At 43.1% G+C, this 19569-nt stretch overlaps 1 protein-coding gene across 5 annotated transcripts in view; it reads right to left on the bottom strand.

Moving 5' to 3' along the window:
* Positions 1 to 14031: 14031 nt before the first annotated feature.
* Positions 14032 to 19569, bottom strand: part of tfec (transcription factor EC) — a 28501-nt gene continuing 22963 nt past the window's right edge. For 4 of the 5 annotated variants that reach the window (XM_039791840.1, XM_039791839.1, XM_039791842.1 and 1 more), the window contains exons 4-8: positions 18589 to 18709; positions 17479 to 17535; positions 17270 to 17345; positions 16183 to 16330; positions 14032 to 15228 (exon numbers count right to left, since the gene is read on the bottom strand). In XM_039791840.1, the coding sequence (XP_039647774.1) occupies positions 14752 to 15228; positions 16183 to 16330; positions 17270 to 17345; positions 17479 to 17535; positions 18589 to 18709 (879 nt within the window). In that variant the 3' untranslated portion in view covers positions 14032 to 14751. The remainder of the gene's footprint in view (positions 15229 to 16182; positions 16331 to 17269; positions 17346 to 17478; positions 17536 to 18588; positions 18710 to 19569) is intronic. The other variant, XM_039791841.1, reaches the window with a different exon arrangement.

The raw sequence follows: 19569 nt of genomic DNA, 5'->3' as shown, positions 1-19569 counted from the left end.
CATGTATTTAATTGGCCAACGCAGTGTGTTGCCAACGTTATTGTGTTGGGGGGGGGGGGGACTTTTTTGCTGGATCCTTCTGCATCTGGACTGTTGATATCAGTATGGATAGAGGATGATAGATGTTCTGTGTGTTGTTTAGTATGCACACAACACACACACACGTCGGGAATTCGTAGGGTACAGATTCAATTATTGGCAAATTATGATTGACGAAACCCGGGGGTTGTGTGGTCACGCCCAGATTAGCTGTTAGCTCGTTGAAGCTAGGCTATGTGTTAGCTGCACAAAAGCTATTTAGTGGGCTACGTTGCAGCTCCACGTGGCTAAGCTAGCCAGTTAGCTCTCCAACTAACGTGATGCTTACAAACAGACGCTCCAAGGAGCACAGTTGTTCGTATATGTGTGTGTGTGTGTGTGTGTGTGTGAGAGAGAGAGAGAGAGAGAGAGATTAGTGAAAGAGTTAGGAAGCACATTTAGAGGAATAAAAAGACGCTTTGGATCTTGATTATCGGTAATGACCCATCCTCTCAGTCACTCAGGTCTGGACTAACGTGAAGCTAGCAGACTCTGATAATTTTGTCTGAATGAGGGGACGTTCATTATACAAGCTAACCAGCTGATTCTTTGGGAGATAAATACAGCTCCGCCGGTCTACACAGACCGCGGGGGGACGTGTGTTTGCAGGATCCCCTTAATTAAATCCACTTTGTTTCATTTTGTGACTCTTCTCCTCCTGGTAGTTTGGTGAAAACGGCTGTGGGTTTTCCACCTAGGCCCAGATCTCTTTGTCTGTGTCCACATGTGCCACATGTGTGTCTATTCTCCAGAGGTCAGTTTAATCTGAAGCCTTTTTGGTTAAAATCAGGTTTAACACAACTGCTGGTCCCAACACACATCAAATTATTATCAATATGTTTTTCTATAAGCTTTATTCATATATTTCTTTAACTTATGACCCCATAGTAGAGCATATTATGTTCTTCAAGAGTCAAAGAGTTCTCTCTCTCTCTCTGTAATGACTCATAAAGGCAGACCAGAGGTGCCGGGTTAAGTAATGCTAATATTGCAGGAATCATCAGAGTGTACAGGGAGATAAGGTGTTTTTAAGTCCACATTGCTTAGAGGTTGAATGGCGTGGAGGCTCGCGGTTGGATTGGTACCGGCGGTTCTTTCGTGGTGTGTGAGTAGCTGAGGCTGGACGATGTTGGAGGGGAGGCCAGAGGGCCTGGATTGGCAGAAGCACTGGGCGAGAAAGGGCACCCTTAGGTGCACTGTAAAATAAAAAATGATTAAGACCTGGAGCAGTGCTTTGGAACAAGGCTTGCTCAATGAACACAGCTAGGGGAAAAAGAGCATGGCGGGGACTCAGAAGCAGAGAAACTTAAAGCAAAACAAGCAGAAAAGACCTTCAAAAATGATTCTTATCCAAAACATATCCATGCCCATTGTGTAGAAAGTAAGCATAAGCTAGCAACATATACAATATATATTTCAGTGAATCTCAGAGATAGTGTATAGATTTGTATCTTGGTCATTTGCACTCATAATTTTTAACTCAAAGCAGATGAAGTGCCTGCTGAGAGGCAAGCGAGAGGCGGTGGAGGTGTTGCAGCGTCCATCAGAGGCTGACATTTATTTTGGCTCGGACAGCTGATGTAATTAACTTTTAGACCTTCCTGTTCGTGGCTGCTTCTCCGGGCAGGTGCGCCAAGGAAAACAAGCTAAAACTACCCACCCTCCCTTTCAACCTTTTCACATCCACATTAATTTGCACACAAACACACACGCTCTTCTCTCGTTCCATCTCCATTTCCTATGTTACGTGCCTCTTTCCCCTCACTTTTCTTCTTTACCTTTCAATCTGCCCTTATTTTCACTTTCTTGTTCTGTCTTTCTTCCCGTCTCTGTCACGGTGCAGCAAGGTGTCTCCGAGCTTCGAGTCCTTGTAACCAACTATAGTGGCTTTCAGTTTCCCTCCATCAACACAAAAGCGCTTCCTCACTTTGTAACAAGTTTGTACTCTGGGGAGAAGTGCTCAGTAGGCCCTACAAGTTAACTTCAACCACTGTGACACTCCAGAGTTGCTTAACACAGCACTTTTTTTTTTTTTCATCAGCCTGGCAGTTTTGCGTTGGAATGACTGACAACATACAGCCATTGGCTGCATGTTTGTACGTTGTATGTGTCAGGGAGACTACAAGAGTTTTCCATAAGTTAGAGTTTTTACAGGTTCTTAGACTAACTTTAAATCGCCTATTTGTGTTTGATGACAAGATGAATAAATGAATAAAAATGAATGGATTCCATATGAGGTAATTGCATATCTTTAAGACATTTCACCTAACCTTGTCAGTTAACCCACCACACCTGTGAGTGAGTAGCACTTGGCATCTCCCTTGAGAGATTGGGAATGCACTGTGTGCATTGCAGGTGGACTTTGTAAACTGCCCCTGCTTAACCATATCATCTTTAATAATGAATAATGATGCCTGAGGCCTGTTTTGTTTATTTGCTGGCCTGGAAACAGGACCTGGCTTATATATTGCAGGAAGGCTGATACGAGGCAGATATTTGGTTATAATGGTTGGCAGATGCACTGGCCTGTTGCTGGCTACAGAGAAAGCGAGGTGTTTGTTTGTACAAGCTGATTTCTCAGACTAAACGGGTATCGCGTCCTACCAGCTGCTTTGGATCAAAACAACTGGAGCGGGCGGGAAGGGCCCCCCGTCCACCTGGCAAAACAAGATGGGACCTCACTGACAGCGAATATAACATCTCTGCTAACAAACGAGCAGTTTACTGAGATGACACATCTGAAAGGCCCACGCTCTGTTGTCTTAGCTGTAAATTTAGGCATAACTCAGTCAGTGAAAGGGGGGGGCACAGAGTAAAAAAAAAAAGAAAAAAAAAAGAGAGAGACCGCGCGCTCCTGCTTTGTCTTCAGATCAGGGTCAGACTGAAATATGGGATCTAACGGAGGCTACAAAAGCCAGACGCTATATTTAGTCTTGGGGAGTCATGAAGCAGAGACAAAGTGTCTTCACCTCCTCTTCTCTTTACCCTGCGTCTGTCATTTCTGATACACACACTCGGCGGTTGTGATGACAGCCGCCTTGCCTCACAAATCTACTTTGCAGGAAGTTATTTTGGTCAGTAACGGCGCTTGTGTCTGCATTTGGTTTACGTTTAACCATGCTTTCATTGTGCATGTGAATGCATCTCTGTTTTTGCCGCCACGCTCGGTCGGTCGCAGTCAGACGCCATCAATTGGTTGTCGTTGGGTCTGAAAGAAATAGTAAATCACATTAGTTATTCAGGTAAACAACTCGGGAATGGTACCCCGGAGAGAACTGTTGAGTTCACTCAGCAGTTTGCTCGCAATGGCACAACGAGAAAGAAAAACACGGCGAATGTGCTCATTTGACGGCAAGTCATATGTTAATTTTAATGACAGGATTTGCCCGGCGCACAGGTGCGTTGAAGCAGAGGTTTGCGGTAAAGAGGTTAATGCTTTCAGTCACTCACTCAAACTTTAAGTACAGCGAGCAGAATGGGGAGAGAGAGTCTGGAAAGAGAGGAAGAGAGGACAGGCAGAAGAGTTTGAATGAGTTCTGTGTGTTCCAACAGGTTTCTGCATCTCTAGGAAACCTGCCGGTCTCATTGGCCAGCAGGCATCTGCCTTGGGGAATACTGAGGAAATGTCCTCATTTTCTGTTTTTAGAGGCACACCTCTGTCTATATATATATATGTGTGTGTGTGTGTGTGTGTGTGTGTGTGTGTGTGTGTGCGTGCGTGCGTGCGTGCGTGCGTGCGTGCGCACCAGGTGCAGGTGGGGTTTCTAGAAAACCATTCGTACACGAGTATAGTTGAGTTTTTTCACTCGAGCTCCATTGTCTTGAATAAACAGTATTCATCACCGTGTTTTCTGGTAAACATAATTACAGTGACTCTACTACATGTAGTATTTTCTTGCTGATCTGTTGTGTCCAAACACAATAATTCCCTATTCCTTATACATGAAAGACAAAGCCTTCATGAACTAAGCATGCATTTATTACTAAAGTAAAAAAAAAAAAAATGCTGTATAAATCATACACGCTTGCCATTTCATGTCATATTTTTGTGTAGAAAAAAGCTCACACTCCACACTGTCTCTCTTGCTTAATTTGAAGAAAGCAACAACCCTTTTTCCCTGTATGTTACAGCAATTAGTGAGGCATACTTACACTTTCTGGCCCATAGCCCATGTTCACACAGACACAGAATTCAGATTCTTTTAAAATTCCATCATGAGTCATTGTTTAAGTTAATTGAGCATATTAGAAGTTAATAGCTACTTTTCCCTTTAATTTTAGGATATAGTTTCCTGCATCAAAATGAGTAGTTAAGGGAAACAAATCCCTGCAGGGAGCGAATTATCACCTCCTTCTCCTGCTCCCTTGTAGCAGCAGTATTTACCTCATCTTTCCTCACTCACACGATAAGCACACAACATGAAATACTACCAATCTCCTAAAAGCCATAAGGATAGCATGGCTGCAGGCCACGGCATGGCATGCGGCTTTGCTGCACTATCGCCTCCTTTTATCGCCTGCCTGTTACTGACTGCCTGTGCCACTTCATAAATAAAGCCATTAGACTGCAGGGGGGGGGGTGGACACACAGGACTGCGTGTTCACATAGACAGATACACATAAACACACACACAACAACACATTCTGGGCAGGTACTCAGTCTCCCTTCGCTGGGGAGCTTTAACCCTGACCAGCTTAGTTCAGAGGCGAGGGGCTTTATGGGTCATTGGGGAGCAGCTTGCATGGAGTAAATAGAATATCCAGTGGTGTCTGTCCCAATCTCAGATTAAGCCACCAAAATCTCTGCAGTTTTTCACTCTGACAGAGGTGTGTGTGAAGTCACACATGCTTCCACCACACACACTTTCAACACAGGAAAATAAAAAAAAAAAAAAAAAACATACACACAGCAGTGTCTGTGAGTGGGTCCCAGTGCAGCTAAGGGTTTTATGCTGACACTAAAGAATGTGTTCATCTAGAAGTGAAGGGCCTCTCTCTCTCTCCCTGTCTGCCTCTCTGCCTTGTCGACGGACTGACTTACTGACTGACAGAAGTGTAGTGTAGTGTAGTGGTGGATCTGACAGGGATCTCCATGTGATCCGCTGCAGCTCCCAGAGGGCCCAAAGCGAAAGCCCTTCCCAGGCGTATTGGCGAAACACTATTCCATCTGAAAAGGAGCCAGCATGCAGGGTGGGCCCAGAGTTTAGAGAGCTTTGTCCCTTAACTAAAAAGTCCAAAGAACGTGTGTGTTTTGTCAAAATATGCTTCGTTGAAAGAAACACCATTTCCTCTACTGTTTCGGTCTTTGGAGTTTGCTCTGGGTAAGTTCACTAAATGTTGCTGCGCCTGTGAAGGAGAGCAAACCAGTAGGTGAATGATTCAAAAGCAAAAGTTATGGAATGTTTGAAGAGAACTGGCCTTCTTCAAATCTGTGCTCGACTGAAAAAAATAGGACTTTCTGAGAGCTAGAGAGAAAAAGATAGAAATAGAGTGCACCCAGTGGTTTTCAGAGCAAGTTAAAGATTCAATCTGTGCCACTTTCTCCATGCTTTCTACTGCCCTGTCCAAGGTAGAGAAGGGGAAGAAACATAATATATAACACGTGTGAAGGGAGTTCATGAGCCGATCTTGCTTAAGAATGAAAGAGTGGGACTCACCCACAGCCATGAAGAAAGAGAAAGGAGTGTAAAGGGATATAAAGGTAGTAAAATAGACAGGGGAGAGAGGAGATGACAGGAGGAAGAGAGGTGGTGTATGTGCACCCCGGAGCATCCCTGCAAGAAAGAAAATGGTGAAAGCTGATTTGGAAAAAATTTCAATTTAGTTTGACACACTATAAGATCTGAATATTTATCTTTTTTCTCTTTGTTAGTTCACACAGCTCTGGAAATACTTTTACAAGTCACTAATAATATTTATAGTTTTTCCATTTGGGTTCGTAGCACGTTCAGTAGCGCTTTAGGTTTCTCTGTGACGTTTATTTTTATTTTTCTTCTTCCACACAGCGCAGGCATGATTGAATTCCAGCCTGCACGTAAGTGTTTTTTGATCTAGTAGGCTTGATCCTTGCGCACCAAAGCACCACCCCACACATACGTGCTACACTGTATGCACCCATGTACAAACACGCGCACGCATCACATTATACGGCATCAGCCGGGCTTAAAGTGGATCATTATTTACTAAACAGGTTGCCTAACAAGAAAAGACTGATTCCCCTGCAGGCTTGTATAAAAACCCTGGAAGCATGGCGGTGGAGCAATATCCATCATAATTGATGTGTTGCAAAGCAGATTACACACATTAGCGCACACTGTTCTAGCTATGACAGCTCCAACTGAACATGACAAATTCCATAATGTGAAAAAAAAAAAAAAAAAAGGTATTTTCCTCTCTCTGGGTATTAAAAAGCACGGCAACTAACAAAGAGGCATTTGCATGTGCAGGAGTAAATGTGAGAGCATGTGTTTGTGTGTGCATCCCTGTCTAACGACGCCTCCGTGCTCTCATCTCTCCTTAATTACATTCTATTTGTTCCACTCGGGGCGGAGGGTCCTGTAAACTGTTTGGAGCTTGGCACAGCTTCCCCTGCTCGGTGACAAGACTTCATTCAACACGGCTAATCCCAACATAGCATTAGCTACATGGATGATGCGCTGGAGGCCACTGACAGCTGCAGCATTATTTACTGAACACAGCACAACAGATAAGCCCATTGAAACTGCAGCAGCTCATTCATTGTGGGGAGGCATTAAGAGTGTCTGTAGCTGCCTAATCAGTGGGCTGGATGCTGGAGGAATAAATAAGCTTTGGGAAGAGGGATGGCTTGACGCGCTCACTCACTCCCTCCTCTCTTCGTGCTCGCTCACTCGCTCACTCACTCACTCACTCACTCCTCTCTCAGTCACTCTCCTCCTCTCACTCTTCTAATCAACTCAACAGCATTACGGCAAATCTGCTACTGGAATTCCTGCTGGCTGCTTCTATTTCTGTACGAGTGCTATTAAATTAGAAAAGATTATAAATAAAGTGCCATTGATTTGCACTTGATTCCAGTTTTTAAAACCATTATTTTATTGTATTTATTATATTATTTTTATTATTATTATTATTATTATTATTATTATTTAGAAATGTTGAAGTTTGGTTGTTTTTTGTGGTCCAATCAATACAAAAGTACATTAACATTTCTTATTCTTTTGTCCAGTGATTCTAAATGACAACCTGCTTGGCTGCTGTTGATAACATCAGTGAATAACACTTAATGGAGGCTTCTTCACAACCACAGCTTCATCTTTACTGAGCTGACCGAGACATAATTTGACATAATTTCAAACAAAGTCTGAAATGAAATTTGCTTACAGTATATATTCATAAAAGAAATAATTTAGACATCATTCCTCCTAATGTTTCTTTGAATTTTCCTGAGTATGTCCCCTCGTTCTGTATTTCTGTAGGAATTATTTAATTTCCAGTATCTTCTTTTTAGCCTTTGATTAAACCTAACATATTAAGAGATGCAATTTAAATTATTCTCCTCAGCACTAATTGTAAGAATTCATTTTAATTGTAAAAGGAGGCCTGAGCTGCGCCTTGTGTTTATGTGTGACCGAGCTGTTCGGAGCCGTGTCGTTAGCCACACACCCACTCCTGACGACCCACTAATTAACACCCCATGTTAATCACTCTCAGCCCAGCCAATAACCAGTGACATGCCACCATGCAGATCACTACATCATACCCCAGCACAGCAGCACATCCAAGCCAGGCGGTATTTTCCCTTTCTCCTTAGTGGTGTGTTGTAGAGACGTCTCAGGGAGTATTTTGACTTATTTGACAATATGAGAGAGAACAGTTTGAACTGTTTTCCTGAACAGGAAGTTGGTATTTAGCAGGACTGTCATTCACAAAGTCATACTGTGGTGATATGAATACTTGAACAGTGACAAAGAAACATGTCACCACCACCACCCGAACCATCTGTGGCTCTAAATTGACCCTTTATGTTTCCCCGAGCTCTATAATTTCTAACACCACATTTATTTTTGTCACCATACCGAGTGCCACATGTATTAGATCTAATCCATTAGCCTGATCCTACTTTACATACACTCCTTTAAGTACATGTTGGGGAAATATCTTCCCGGTGAATCTGCCGTTCTGGCTGAAATAATGATTTTGATATAAGTTAAGCTGATTTGCCTAAGCTACCGAGTAATTAACTGAACTTAATCATTTCATTTCAATTCATTTCCATTACCTGAATTATTTTGCCGGTCTCTCCTATCTTTTGTAATGTCTGTGTCTGCTTCAAGCTCACTGTTGTCTGGTAGTGAAAGAGAGGGCCATCTGAACTCTGTTACAACACTGACCTCTAGTGTCAGTTTGGCCCGGCTCTGGCTGCTGCGTGAGTTTTAAATGTGACATTTTAGCAGGCTCACTGGTTAGTCCTATCTAAGGTAATGAATCCGCTTTGGACAAACTGCCTAGTTTGAAGCTTTAGCCTCCAAACGCCTGGAGCAGGGATTGCCCAGGATAGGGCAGAGGTAGATTAGGAGTCAGTGTAATGAGAAGCAAAGAATCTCTTTAGCTCACCCTTTGTCTTTGCCTCCATCCACCAAGCCTTTGAGGAGAAGCAGAGAGATACTTCTCTGGCCAGTGGCAGCCGCACGGGCATTGACTTTATTTTTCATCATCCTCTTCTCCTCTCCTCCCTGCCGGCGTCTTCCTCTTTCCCTATTTCTATCTATTTTTCCCTTCCTTTTCTCCGTCCTCGGCCACAAATGCTGACACTTGCTCATGCCAGAGCGGCCTCACGTCCTCGACAGGGGGTTGTCAGATCTTCTAGAATATGGAAAAACACAGACGCTTGCCAGCCCACACCGGTGTGCAGCACGTGCGTAATAGGCATAATAGGGTCAGGCCTGCATTTAATAAACAATTACCCATCTATAATAGATGAGTCCAGCTCCTAAGGCCCAGCGCACGGCCCGGGTCGAGAGAGGGAACAGGAGAGGGAGAATAGGAGAGAGAGAGAGAGAGGGAAGATGAATGAATAATGCAGACGAGATGCCCATCAGGAGCACCCAAACGCAGGGTCCCATGCAGCGCCAATTATCTTCCCCTGCTAATGATGATCATCATGATGCTCTCCCCCGACACGCTCCTCACCCCCACCACCTTGCACCACCATGCCTAAATCTGACATTTACCCAGCTGCCCCTGCACCCCGCCGTGCGTCGTGCTCCCTAACTCAACGAAACAGAGGAAACAAGCTGAAGTAGTGAACTGTTTTGCAATGTTTTTCTTTTATTTTATTTTGTAGGGGTTTCCTGGTGGTAGGGTAGCGGGGGCACGGTGGCCATCGCTCCTCTTTTGAATTACAAATCAATCAGGGAGCTCTCTTCAGCAGCTTCCATTCAGCCCAAGGTCACCCAGATTACACAAGGTTAAAGTGTGTGTGTTGGAGTGTGTGTGCATGCAGAGAGACCTGAGAGAGGGTGGGGGGGGGGGGACTGTCGCTAGTTGGATTAGCATACAACTCTGACCGAGCGAGGGAATTAAAGGCAGCACAGAGGTACGATGGCCAAGCAGTATGGTCCCGTTCTCTGCTGTATTTGAATAGACAGCCTAAGATACGTGAAACCAGCGAGACGACGAGTCAAAGCTCTTTGGCCCCCAGGATCAGAGGCGGGGGGACCTGTGGTGCTCAGGCAGACTGCTAGTTAAGTAGATAGGGCCCCAGTAGGCTGCTTCACTATGGGCTCTGGGAAAAATACACAGCCATTTTGGCTCCCCCAGGGCCCAAGTCAGTGGTAATAATGGGATCAGAGCCATGACCCTCCCAGGACACCATACCACTATTGGATATTCTATTAGTTTCCTCTGCAGTGAAAAGAAGTCCATGCTCAGCTACTTTTCTCACTCGGAATCACATTTGTTTTACTTTTATGTAGCTTTAACAGTGACTAATCAAATTATTGAAAGTTTTCAGGAAGAGACTTTATTAACAATTGAACAGAGTGCACTGCTACTTATGACTATTGTAAAACCTTCTAGTATATAAAGCTATGTATTGTGGATATCTTCTAATCATATCTAATGTACTTTATGCATGCAAGGATATTGTAAGCTATTAACATATGCACAAAAAAAGCGAGCCCCATAATTGTTCCTTTTTACCATTTAATCCCAGCACTGGAAGATACAGCAGAGATCACATTAACATTTACATTTCTGAATCCCCCCACCTCCTTGATACAGCTCCAGCTTTCAGCCTCAGCATCTCATCTGCCTTTACATAATATTAGGCTGTATTAATGCTACATATGGAGCTCCACTGTCTGTGCTGTGTAGATTTACATTTTCCTAATGATGTGCTTTCATTTTTCCTCCAATATCCCCCTGTCCTTCCCTTCACCTCCAGCCCACAGCCCACGGTGATTTAAAACACATACAACTGTACTGCCGTTTTACTGCGGAATAACACAAAGCGTGGGTTGAGACACCTTTGGTCGCCCCGGCCCCATCTGTTGCACATCTGGAAGTGGTGCGCCGCACCAATAATTGGAAGTCAATTTGTTTGAAGTTATGTATTTGGCATCTGGCTCGATTCATAAAATCTCTGGAAATCGCATTAATTTTATAGCATCTCGAGAAGGCCCAGCCACTTCTTCTTCTTTTTTCATCTCTCTTGTGTTCCATCGTTAATGCACGTGGGGCCTTGCTGGTCTAGTGACGTGGGAGTTTGTCAAGCACTGGTCAGGGTGTGGTCCTTAATAAAAGCAGCATGGAGGCTAATGCCCTGAAGAATCATGGGATGAATTCCGTAGTGCACCCGGGAGACAATGTTGATTGCTTGAGTTCCCAATCATTAAATTTAATGCTCAAATTTTGGCTAAGTTTTATAATTTCACCTCTAACTCTGACCTTAACCTCAGATCATTTCTTATTTTTCCTGAAGGAAAAACTCAACCAGGGCCTAGTTTGCCACATTTCCAGGAGCGGGCTGACTGATTGAGAAGCAGCATGGTGTTGTTTGTCACACAGCTCTGAATCATGGCTGAAAATAGATATGACACTTGATGTTTGGTGCCTCACTGCCGGCTGTCATATTGTTATTCCCACTCAAATTTCACCTAATTTGTGCACAAGTCTTGTCACAGTCCAGATCCTGATGAGGGCTTTTTTCCCTTAGCTTCCTCGAATGTGTGGCAACGAGGGTGCAATGAGATACACACCTGTGCATGCATACTGTATGTGTGTGTAGCATGCATATCTGTTGTGTTGTGTGTGTGTGTGTGTGTGTGTGTGTGTGTTTGTGCTTGCATGTGCACATTTGTGTTTGCACACAAGCACATTTGATTAGGCTTGTTTGTGTGTGTGTGTGTGTGTGTGTGTGTGTGTGTGTGTGTGTGTTTGCCGTGCTCCAAAGTGAGTCACCTTAGCGGGAGGTGATTAAGAGTTGCCAATGGCAGGCTCGACAGGTGAGTGTGTTGTAGCACGCTGGCAGCTGTGGCATCTGCACAGGTGACAGCTTCTCCTGCTCAGTGGTGGTGTCAGTGTTGGTGGGTGGCAGCAGGTCTGACAACGTTGTTTTGGTGACAGAACGACTCCGCTGTGAGGTTCACTTCATCACTTGCCTTCTTTAGATTTGTCAGTTTATACTGGGAAGTATAGGGACTACCATGGACTTTAGCATATACTACCATGTCACTATTCCATATGTGAAAGTACTGTTTTACCAACTATACACTTTTTGATTGACATGATTGTTTTTTTTATTTTAATTACATTTTTTTTATAATCCACCACAATGTTCTCTGTTGTATCAAACTCCTGCCTTTTTGGACATGCTGCACAGTTTGATGAAAAAGCACAGCCCATTGCTGCCACCTGCTGTTTGAAATGTGACACAGCAGCAGCCCTTTCATTCTGGGAGTTAGTGAGGTCATTCTTTCAGGGAGACCATTTTGCTGTGCATGCATTCGTGACACAAAAAGGAATGGAAAGATTGTTTTACGAGATGTACTTTTTTTTGGCACATATTGTAACAAGCTTGGAAGTGAGAGAGAGATAGATGGGGAGATTTATAGGATTACAAACTTTCCCAAATTTGTTTTACGTGTTCAAATGTACATACTGCTATCGACATATGAATCTAATGCCTCTAACATAACAGTGTTATCGGATACCTGCACTGTTTTCTCAGTCCACCGTAGACACTTCCCTTTGCGTTTTTTAAACCGTGGGTTGATGAACTGTTAAATTCTAAATAAAAAGTCGCTTGTTCTGATGTCACCATTGCCTCATCCGACCACATTTCCTTTTGAAGCCTGTGCATAACTGGCCTTGAACTTTGTCCATGATAGCCTTTGATATGGAGAGAAATGAATTGGTTAGGAAGTTTAATCTGACTTTCTTTTTCAGGGCAGAATGCTTTGTCTCTGGAGGTAAGCCTTGAAAAAGTTAGTTATGTGTTATGGGTACTACTGTCAATACTTTCATTAAGGTAAAGGGTATTCATTTGTATTCCCTGACTTTGACTTTTATCAATTCCAGGCGCCACACTAATTGGATTTGTGTATTTTTCTCAAGTTTGGTAATATGAGAAAGGAGAAGAAAAAAACACTGAAAATCTAAATGCAAATTGAGCCTTTTGAAATTTCATGAAAATCTATATTTACCTTCCATAACTGCTTTGACCAATTACCCATAAAGATCACTCACCACTTTGTAGTTGGAGTGACTGTACTCCGTAATGATTGATTGGTTCGGTCTTATTTGCGGCTAAAAAGGAGATGCGAGCGAGGAATGTTTCGATTTCATTACAGAGAAACACTAATAACACTCTAAAACATTAATTCAGAGAGGCTTTTGATGAGAAATCCATTTGGGAAGTATTGGCATGGTTTAAAAAAAAAAAAAATGTAGCCTGGTCTTGTATAATTAATGCATGACTACAAGATTAGAAAACTACATGTTGATGAATGATTTTTGAACCCTAAACAGTAAGACTTGAGTTTTTGATCGCTGTGTCACAAACAGACTTTCTTCATCAAACTTTATTTATGATACAAACAGTTTGTAGTCATATTCCTACAGTATGAAAGGACACTTGCTGCTTACCTCAGAGCAATCTTTCTTAGCTAACAGCTCGCCCAGCAGCTCTTTATTCCTCGCCATTATTCCTCCTCAAGGGCTCATCAGCTCACAGTAGGCTCATCAGAATTATTACTCCTCCTCTACTTGTCTTTATTATCCAATTTCCCTTCTCTCTCCTCCTATCTGCCACTCATTGCCAATCAGCCACCTTGTAAGCCGGCCCTTCACCTTCCACTATAAAACTTCTCAGGCTCTGTTCAATCTTTTCAGCCCCCTGTCCAACAAGACGAATTTGCAGTCAGTTTGCCACTTTTTCCCACTTTTTGTATCCTGTTTCTACCATCATGCCCCTGCTGTGTGTTGAGCTACACGTACACTTAACAACAGAGCAGAGTGAGTGATTTTATAAGAGATATTACATTTGTACAATCCAAAGATAATTTATGGTATTTTGTCAAAGATAGTTGGTAGCATAAGTCTTCCATTGAAAGTAAAACGCTAAAGACATTGGCTGTTTTGAATTCTAGAAATACATTATTATTATTTTCTCATTTTTGGGATCTCATTGTTTATGTAGCACTTAGGAATAGAAGTTGCAACACAAGCTAGTATTTTGTATTGTTTGGGGGTGTATGAATGCAGACCTCGGGGAAATTATGTCTTTGAGATGACAACAAGAAACCAAAATCAGGTTTACCAAAAAAAGGGGTTTATTATATTTTTCCCACCCCTACTAAGAATAGAAAAGGTAACGTGTTATGTTGATAATATATATATGTATTACTGAAAAAAATTATATATATAATATATATATATATATATATATATATTTTTTTTTCTTCAGTAATACATGGATTAAAACATACATAAATATATAAACACTTATTTAACAAAAACACTTAAAAGACACAGACAAAGACATGTTAGGCATTGCGGTGAGTACATCAGTCACTTGGGGTTTGAATAAGGCACATCACACAATCACAATCCCGACTGCAACTCTTTAAAAAAAATACTGTTGCGAAGTAGTGGTATTGTCATTTTAAAAAAGGACAGTTTTGGCAGGTTTCCAGTGATTATTTTCATATGTTACAGTGTACAGCTACCACAGGCTTAACCAAAAAAAATAAAACCGTAGACATGATCATTTACATTATGTATAAATGTCTCCCTTTTTCTTGTGAGTCTGTTTCTGCTCTGTCCGGGAGGCAGAGAAACATATTCATTGTCTATAGTAACGTTAAAAAAAGCAGGTGGAGGAGCAGAAGGTCCATGAGCTGTTTGTGGTCCCGCTGAGCTTTGGAGAACGCAAGCTTTGGTAGCCAATCGAGCTCTAACACCCACCTGATCAGCAAGAACTACACACTTTATATACAGGTGGCACTTTGAGGGGCACTGTCAGGTGTGTTAGCTGTCATTTAAATTACTTGCAACCCTGTGAGTGGCAATGCCAAGAGCCATCAATCAGTCTTTTAGAGGCTCTGTGTATGCTTTTTCCCACTGGGAATTACAACAGTGTTGTCACGAGAAGATAACAAGAGTTTGCTCCTGAGAGGGGGGGGGGCACCCTTAAAGGTCGTCACCCTCTGCAGAGCTGAAGCTGCTCCTGCGGCTGCTATCCTTGGAAACGGCTCCGGGCGAGCTGGCCGAGAGGAGCGGGTCGGTGCCAAACGGCGACAGGGGGTCATCCATCAGGATCTCGTCCAGCCGGTGCTCCTCCTTGAGGGTAGCGCTGAAGAAGTCTGTGAAGTGAGACAGCGGGTCGGAGAACGTGGTGCAGCCGTCGGCGCCTGGCATGTGGTCCTGTGGCCCGGCAGCAGTGGGCATGGACGGCGGCACTCCGGCTATCCGGTAGTCGCTGTTGGGGTCCTCCTGGTAGAGGGGCGGCTGCTGGGCTTGCTGGGCCTGGGGAGACTGCTGATGCTGCTGCTGCTGCTGCTGCTGCTGTTGTTGTTGTTGTTTGAGGAGATGGGAGGAAAGTTCAACTGTCCCCAAGGCTGAAGTCATGTTTGGGAGGCCATGTGCTCGTGCCTGGATCTCAAGCTCCTGGAAAAGAAACCATGAGTGTCAGTCTATGCAGATAATATCTCATTAAATTCAGAAAAAATGTGATGTCCTCCATTATGAGCAGATTTGCCATGACAACATCGTGTGGAGTAACATCACCACTAAACTTTTTCCATATCTCCTCCACATGCTGAGTGCGTTGGAGTGGGCCTGGGAGTTTGGGTGTTGACACACTCTTCTCCCACACACACACACACACTCTTATCACAGTAAATGATCAGCACTAATCACCTATCAGTCTCATCACAAAGGCCTGTTTGACCTTTGTTAACGTCAGTGGTGGTCAGATTTTCCTGGATGGTTGTCATCTTTGAAGATGATTACAGATATTGTGTTTTTTTCCCATCATTGGAGTCAACTCGCATAAACTACACATTTCTGTGTGCGTAGAAGTGCGCACTATTTTGCGATGAAGGAGCTGGCCTTTATGGCTTTTATTCATCAGGTAATTAGCACTGAGCTCTCAGAGAAAGGGGAGAGTGGAAGGACCTCATGTAAACAATGGGGGGGGGTCCTGTAGGGTTGAAAGATTGAGCCCTCTGTCTTCACCAAACTCATCTTTGGCATAATGAAACAGGCCCGTTAGATGCTGCCTGGAGGAGACTGTTTTTTAAATAAATCAATAATGTGAAAATGCCAGTTTACTTGGATCTTGCACTGGGACTAAGTGCTAAGACATTAGTGGGACATTAGTGAGTTGAAAGGCCAACCGTTTGTGTGAGTAAACTCATATTTATGAGGCGGAACACTGGTTTTGTGTTAGAGGAACATAAGATATGAAATCTAGACATAGTTTATTACCAAGCCTATAAACATTAATTTGTAGTTCACAAATGTAACCGTGTTGTCCTACAAATATCTAAACTAAGTGAATAATCTTGATTTGTAGGCCTCAATTGGCCTTGTTGCATTTAGACGGTTAGATTTTATTACCTGGATCCTCAGCAGTAGCCTCCTGTTCGCTTGCTCTAGCTTCTTCTGACGGCTCTCCAGCTCCCGAGCGTGCTGCTGCTCTTTCTGCAGCCACCGTATGTACTCCACCGAGGCCTTCAGGATGGTGCCTTTGTTCCAGCGCATGTCGCTGCAGAAAGGAGAAATGTAAAAGATAACCTTTTACACAGAACCCCCTGATGTCGGCAGAATATCCTCCGTAATAATAATAAAAAGAAAATGGGGGGGAAAGTTTTAACACAGGTTTTTTTTTCTCCCCTTTTTATGATATGAATAAGAAATGGTGATTTACATGGGGCAATTATTCATCCTTGGACATTACATGGGGACACTGAAAGGGGATTTTAATAGAATAGTTAAGTAGCTATGTGGAAAGTCCATTCTTGTACCTCCTTGTTCGGTAAAATTAATCCTTGTGTAAAAATAGGTGAGGGAAAATGAGCTAAGTAGGAAGACGGAGGAGAAAATGGAGCATTGGACTTGAGGTGCTAGAGTGCAAGTCATTCCTTTGCAGATATTATTGCTTTTTTTTTAAGTAAAGGGGAGCTGTAGTAAAATTGTCCTTTTCCACACGAGTGAGACGTCGGTCTGATCCGCGCTAATAATCTCTTTTATCTCGTGTTAATGGCACGATGACAACGCCAACCTTCCATTTAAATTTAAAGCAAAGTTCAATTGCGAAAGATGGCCGGTGGATTTCAATTCAGCTCCGCACTCCATCTCTATGTTCCAATTGTGCTTCAAACTTTGATTCAAATGGTGTGGCCTGCTTCTTTGCATTTGACCCTTTCCTCATCATTCATGCTTTGAGCTGAACTGCCGGGACCCAGGGAGAGGATGTACAGCTCTTGGAGCGTAGACTACAATGGAAGTTCAAGTGCACCCTTGAAATATGACTGAAATGTGCTCGAGTACTCATTTGAATTCAATGAACAACGTTTAGAGTGTCTTTGTGCTTAGAATTTAATATGCTTCCCTGCCAGACAAGGTCTTGGTTGTTTTTAGTGACATAAAGTGAAGCAAAGCAGCGGCATTGTTTCAATAAATACATTTAGATTTTGCAACTTACGGGTCATTCGACTTTGGTATGAGCGTCCCGAGCTCTTTAATTCTGTAGTTGATGTTGTATCTTCGCCTTCTTTCAACTAAGCAAGCAGAACAAAAAGAAAGAGCAAGCGATGATTAGGACATTGTCAAGCTGCCGTGCCAAAGGCTAGCCATAAGTCATTTTCAGATGATAAACTGTGAGGGAGTTGAAAGGCAGCGGGAGACACTTACTCAGATTATGGTTGTCCTTTTTCTGTCTCTCTTTGGCCATCACTCTTGTGTCATGTTCTGTCAAAAAAAAAAAAAAAAAAAAAATCACAAAGGGGGGAAAAAATTGATTAGGAACGCACACTAATTTAGAAACCGTAAGACAACCAACACAAAACGCCACAAAAGGGTCCATTCAGGTCATGGAGACACATATTCAGTTGTTTTGAGGGAGTTCAGTGCCGGGGTCAGCCATAATGTGGAGTTTCCGTGCATTAGCCCTCACCACAGACACAAACTTGACCTCCTTACACACACACACACACACACACACACACACACACACACACACTCACACACTCACACACTCAAACACTGAATGAGCCCAATTTATCCACTCCGGCATCTCTTAAGCTCATTGTGGATGGAAAAATAGGGATCACTTTTAAACTACCGTAATTAAGACAGTTTAGCAAATTTGCTAATCTGTCCAGGAGAGAGACAGAAATGCCATTGCATCCATATTTGTATTCACATTCTTCCAAATTGCATAATTGGGGACCTGAGATTGGATTTCCCAATTTGTCTCTGTTGATTTAATCAAGACAATTTAAACTCTGTGTAACAGCCCATTGTCCTCTCTGCCCACAGTCAAATGAAACAGAAGGCAATTTACTTATTTGCGCATTGAGAGTGAAGGGCTCTTCGGGCATCCTTTCTCTTTCCAAAATCAATTGGGCTTCTTTGCTTGAAGCATGACATTCATAAGAAATGTCTTAAAGGGCCCTTTTGTTTGTTTTTGTTTTTTTGCACTGTGACGAAAAGTCTACACGTTTCTTCGGCCTATTAATGGAACCAGTGACAAGCACCACAACAAATCAGCTTAGACGTTCGTCTCCTGCCTGACGCACGTTGCCTTTTTTTTAACAAACGCTGTACACTCGTTTCTTTGCAGCACCCACCAAGAGCTTCAATTTAGAAGAAATATGTCTTATTGTTTTATTTTAATTCCCCTAAATGCCTTTTTTTCTTCCAGCAGCATTTGTTTGATTTTAAACTTTTACAGCAATGTGAGCATGTAATTATTCATTAACTAGTTAGTTGTTTGATCAGTGCTATGGTATGAGTGCATACCTGTGTATTCCCTTTTTACAGTGAGCTTTGTGGGGTTAGATGTGGGGCTCATTCCACCATTAGGGGCGTTCATACCTTGTTCACCCCCATAGAGGTCCAGCATGCTGCCACTGAGGGACACCTAGGAAGGAGAGAAAAGAGGGGAAGGGGGAGAAAGAAAGAGAAATTGTCAGTCACGGGGGAAGCATGCCAAAACATTAGCATTTCACACTTTAGCAAAAGCCACAACACAAATTGTTGTTTTTAGCTGCTGTGTGGCTTTGTTTATCGTTGACAAAAATGACAAGAGGCGAGTATAGCGATCACAGCCTTCCGGAGAAGGTTGTCTGGCCCCAGGCCTCTGGCTTTGGGCCTCCCAGCAGGGAGTTGTAGTATTGGCGTGTCTCCCTCAGCAGGACAGGGCAAACCCAGCGCTGTGCTCATGAATTGCTGCCATGTTCCGATTCCCTGCTTATCTTGTATCACAAAGAGTGAAAACAACTTAACAAGAAGTTACCCTCGCTGAAGCCAGGTCAACAAATGGTCATCCTCCAGTCACTCCATCAAAGCCTTCCCTTCAACCCAGGCTTTAGCCATCTTAGATTTGGTTTGCATAGACATAGTGCCTTGATCTGCTAATGCCACCATTTTCCAAACCCCTCAACTTTAAAGGGCTCCTAACACAGAGATGTGCTCTGTGTTGAAAATAGCATCCCATTAGATGAAAAGGCTAGCTAGGTCAACTGCTTGAACAGAGGCAAAACTGTTTTCCTACGGGTCTCTTTTTGTCTGGGAAAGCGTGCATCATTTCTGCGATAATTACGTCTTTTCACGGACTGGGGAGATGTCAAGATATGGCGTGCATGTGTACACATGTGTGTCTAATTCGCATTTATGTATTTATGGGAAAATGCTACAGAGGCCACCATGCATTCCACGATGCGCACAGCCAATTCTATCCACTACATGTGTGTCATATCTAACTGCCAGACTGGTGAACGT

The sequence above is a fragment of the Perca fluviatilis genome, chromosome 23 (assembly GCF_010015445.1).
Source record: "Perca fluviatilis chromosome 23, GENO_Pfluv_1.0, whole genome shotgun sequence".
Lineage (NCBI taxonomy): Eukaryota > Metazoa > Chordata > Actinopteri > Perciformes > Percidae > Perca > Perca fluviatilis.
The sequence above is the reverse complement of the archived record's forward strand: the minus strand, read 5'-3'. Positions and strand labels throughout refer to the sequence as shown.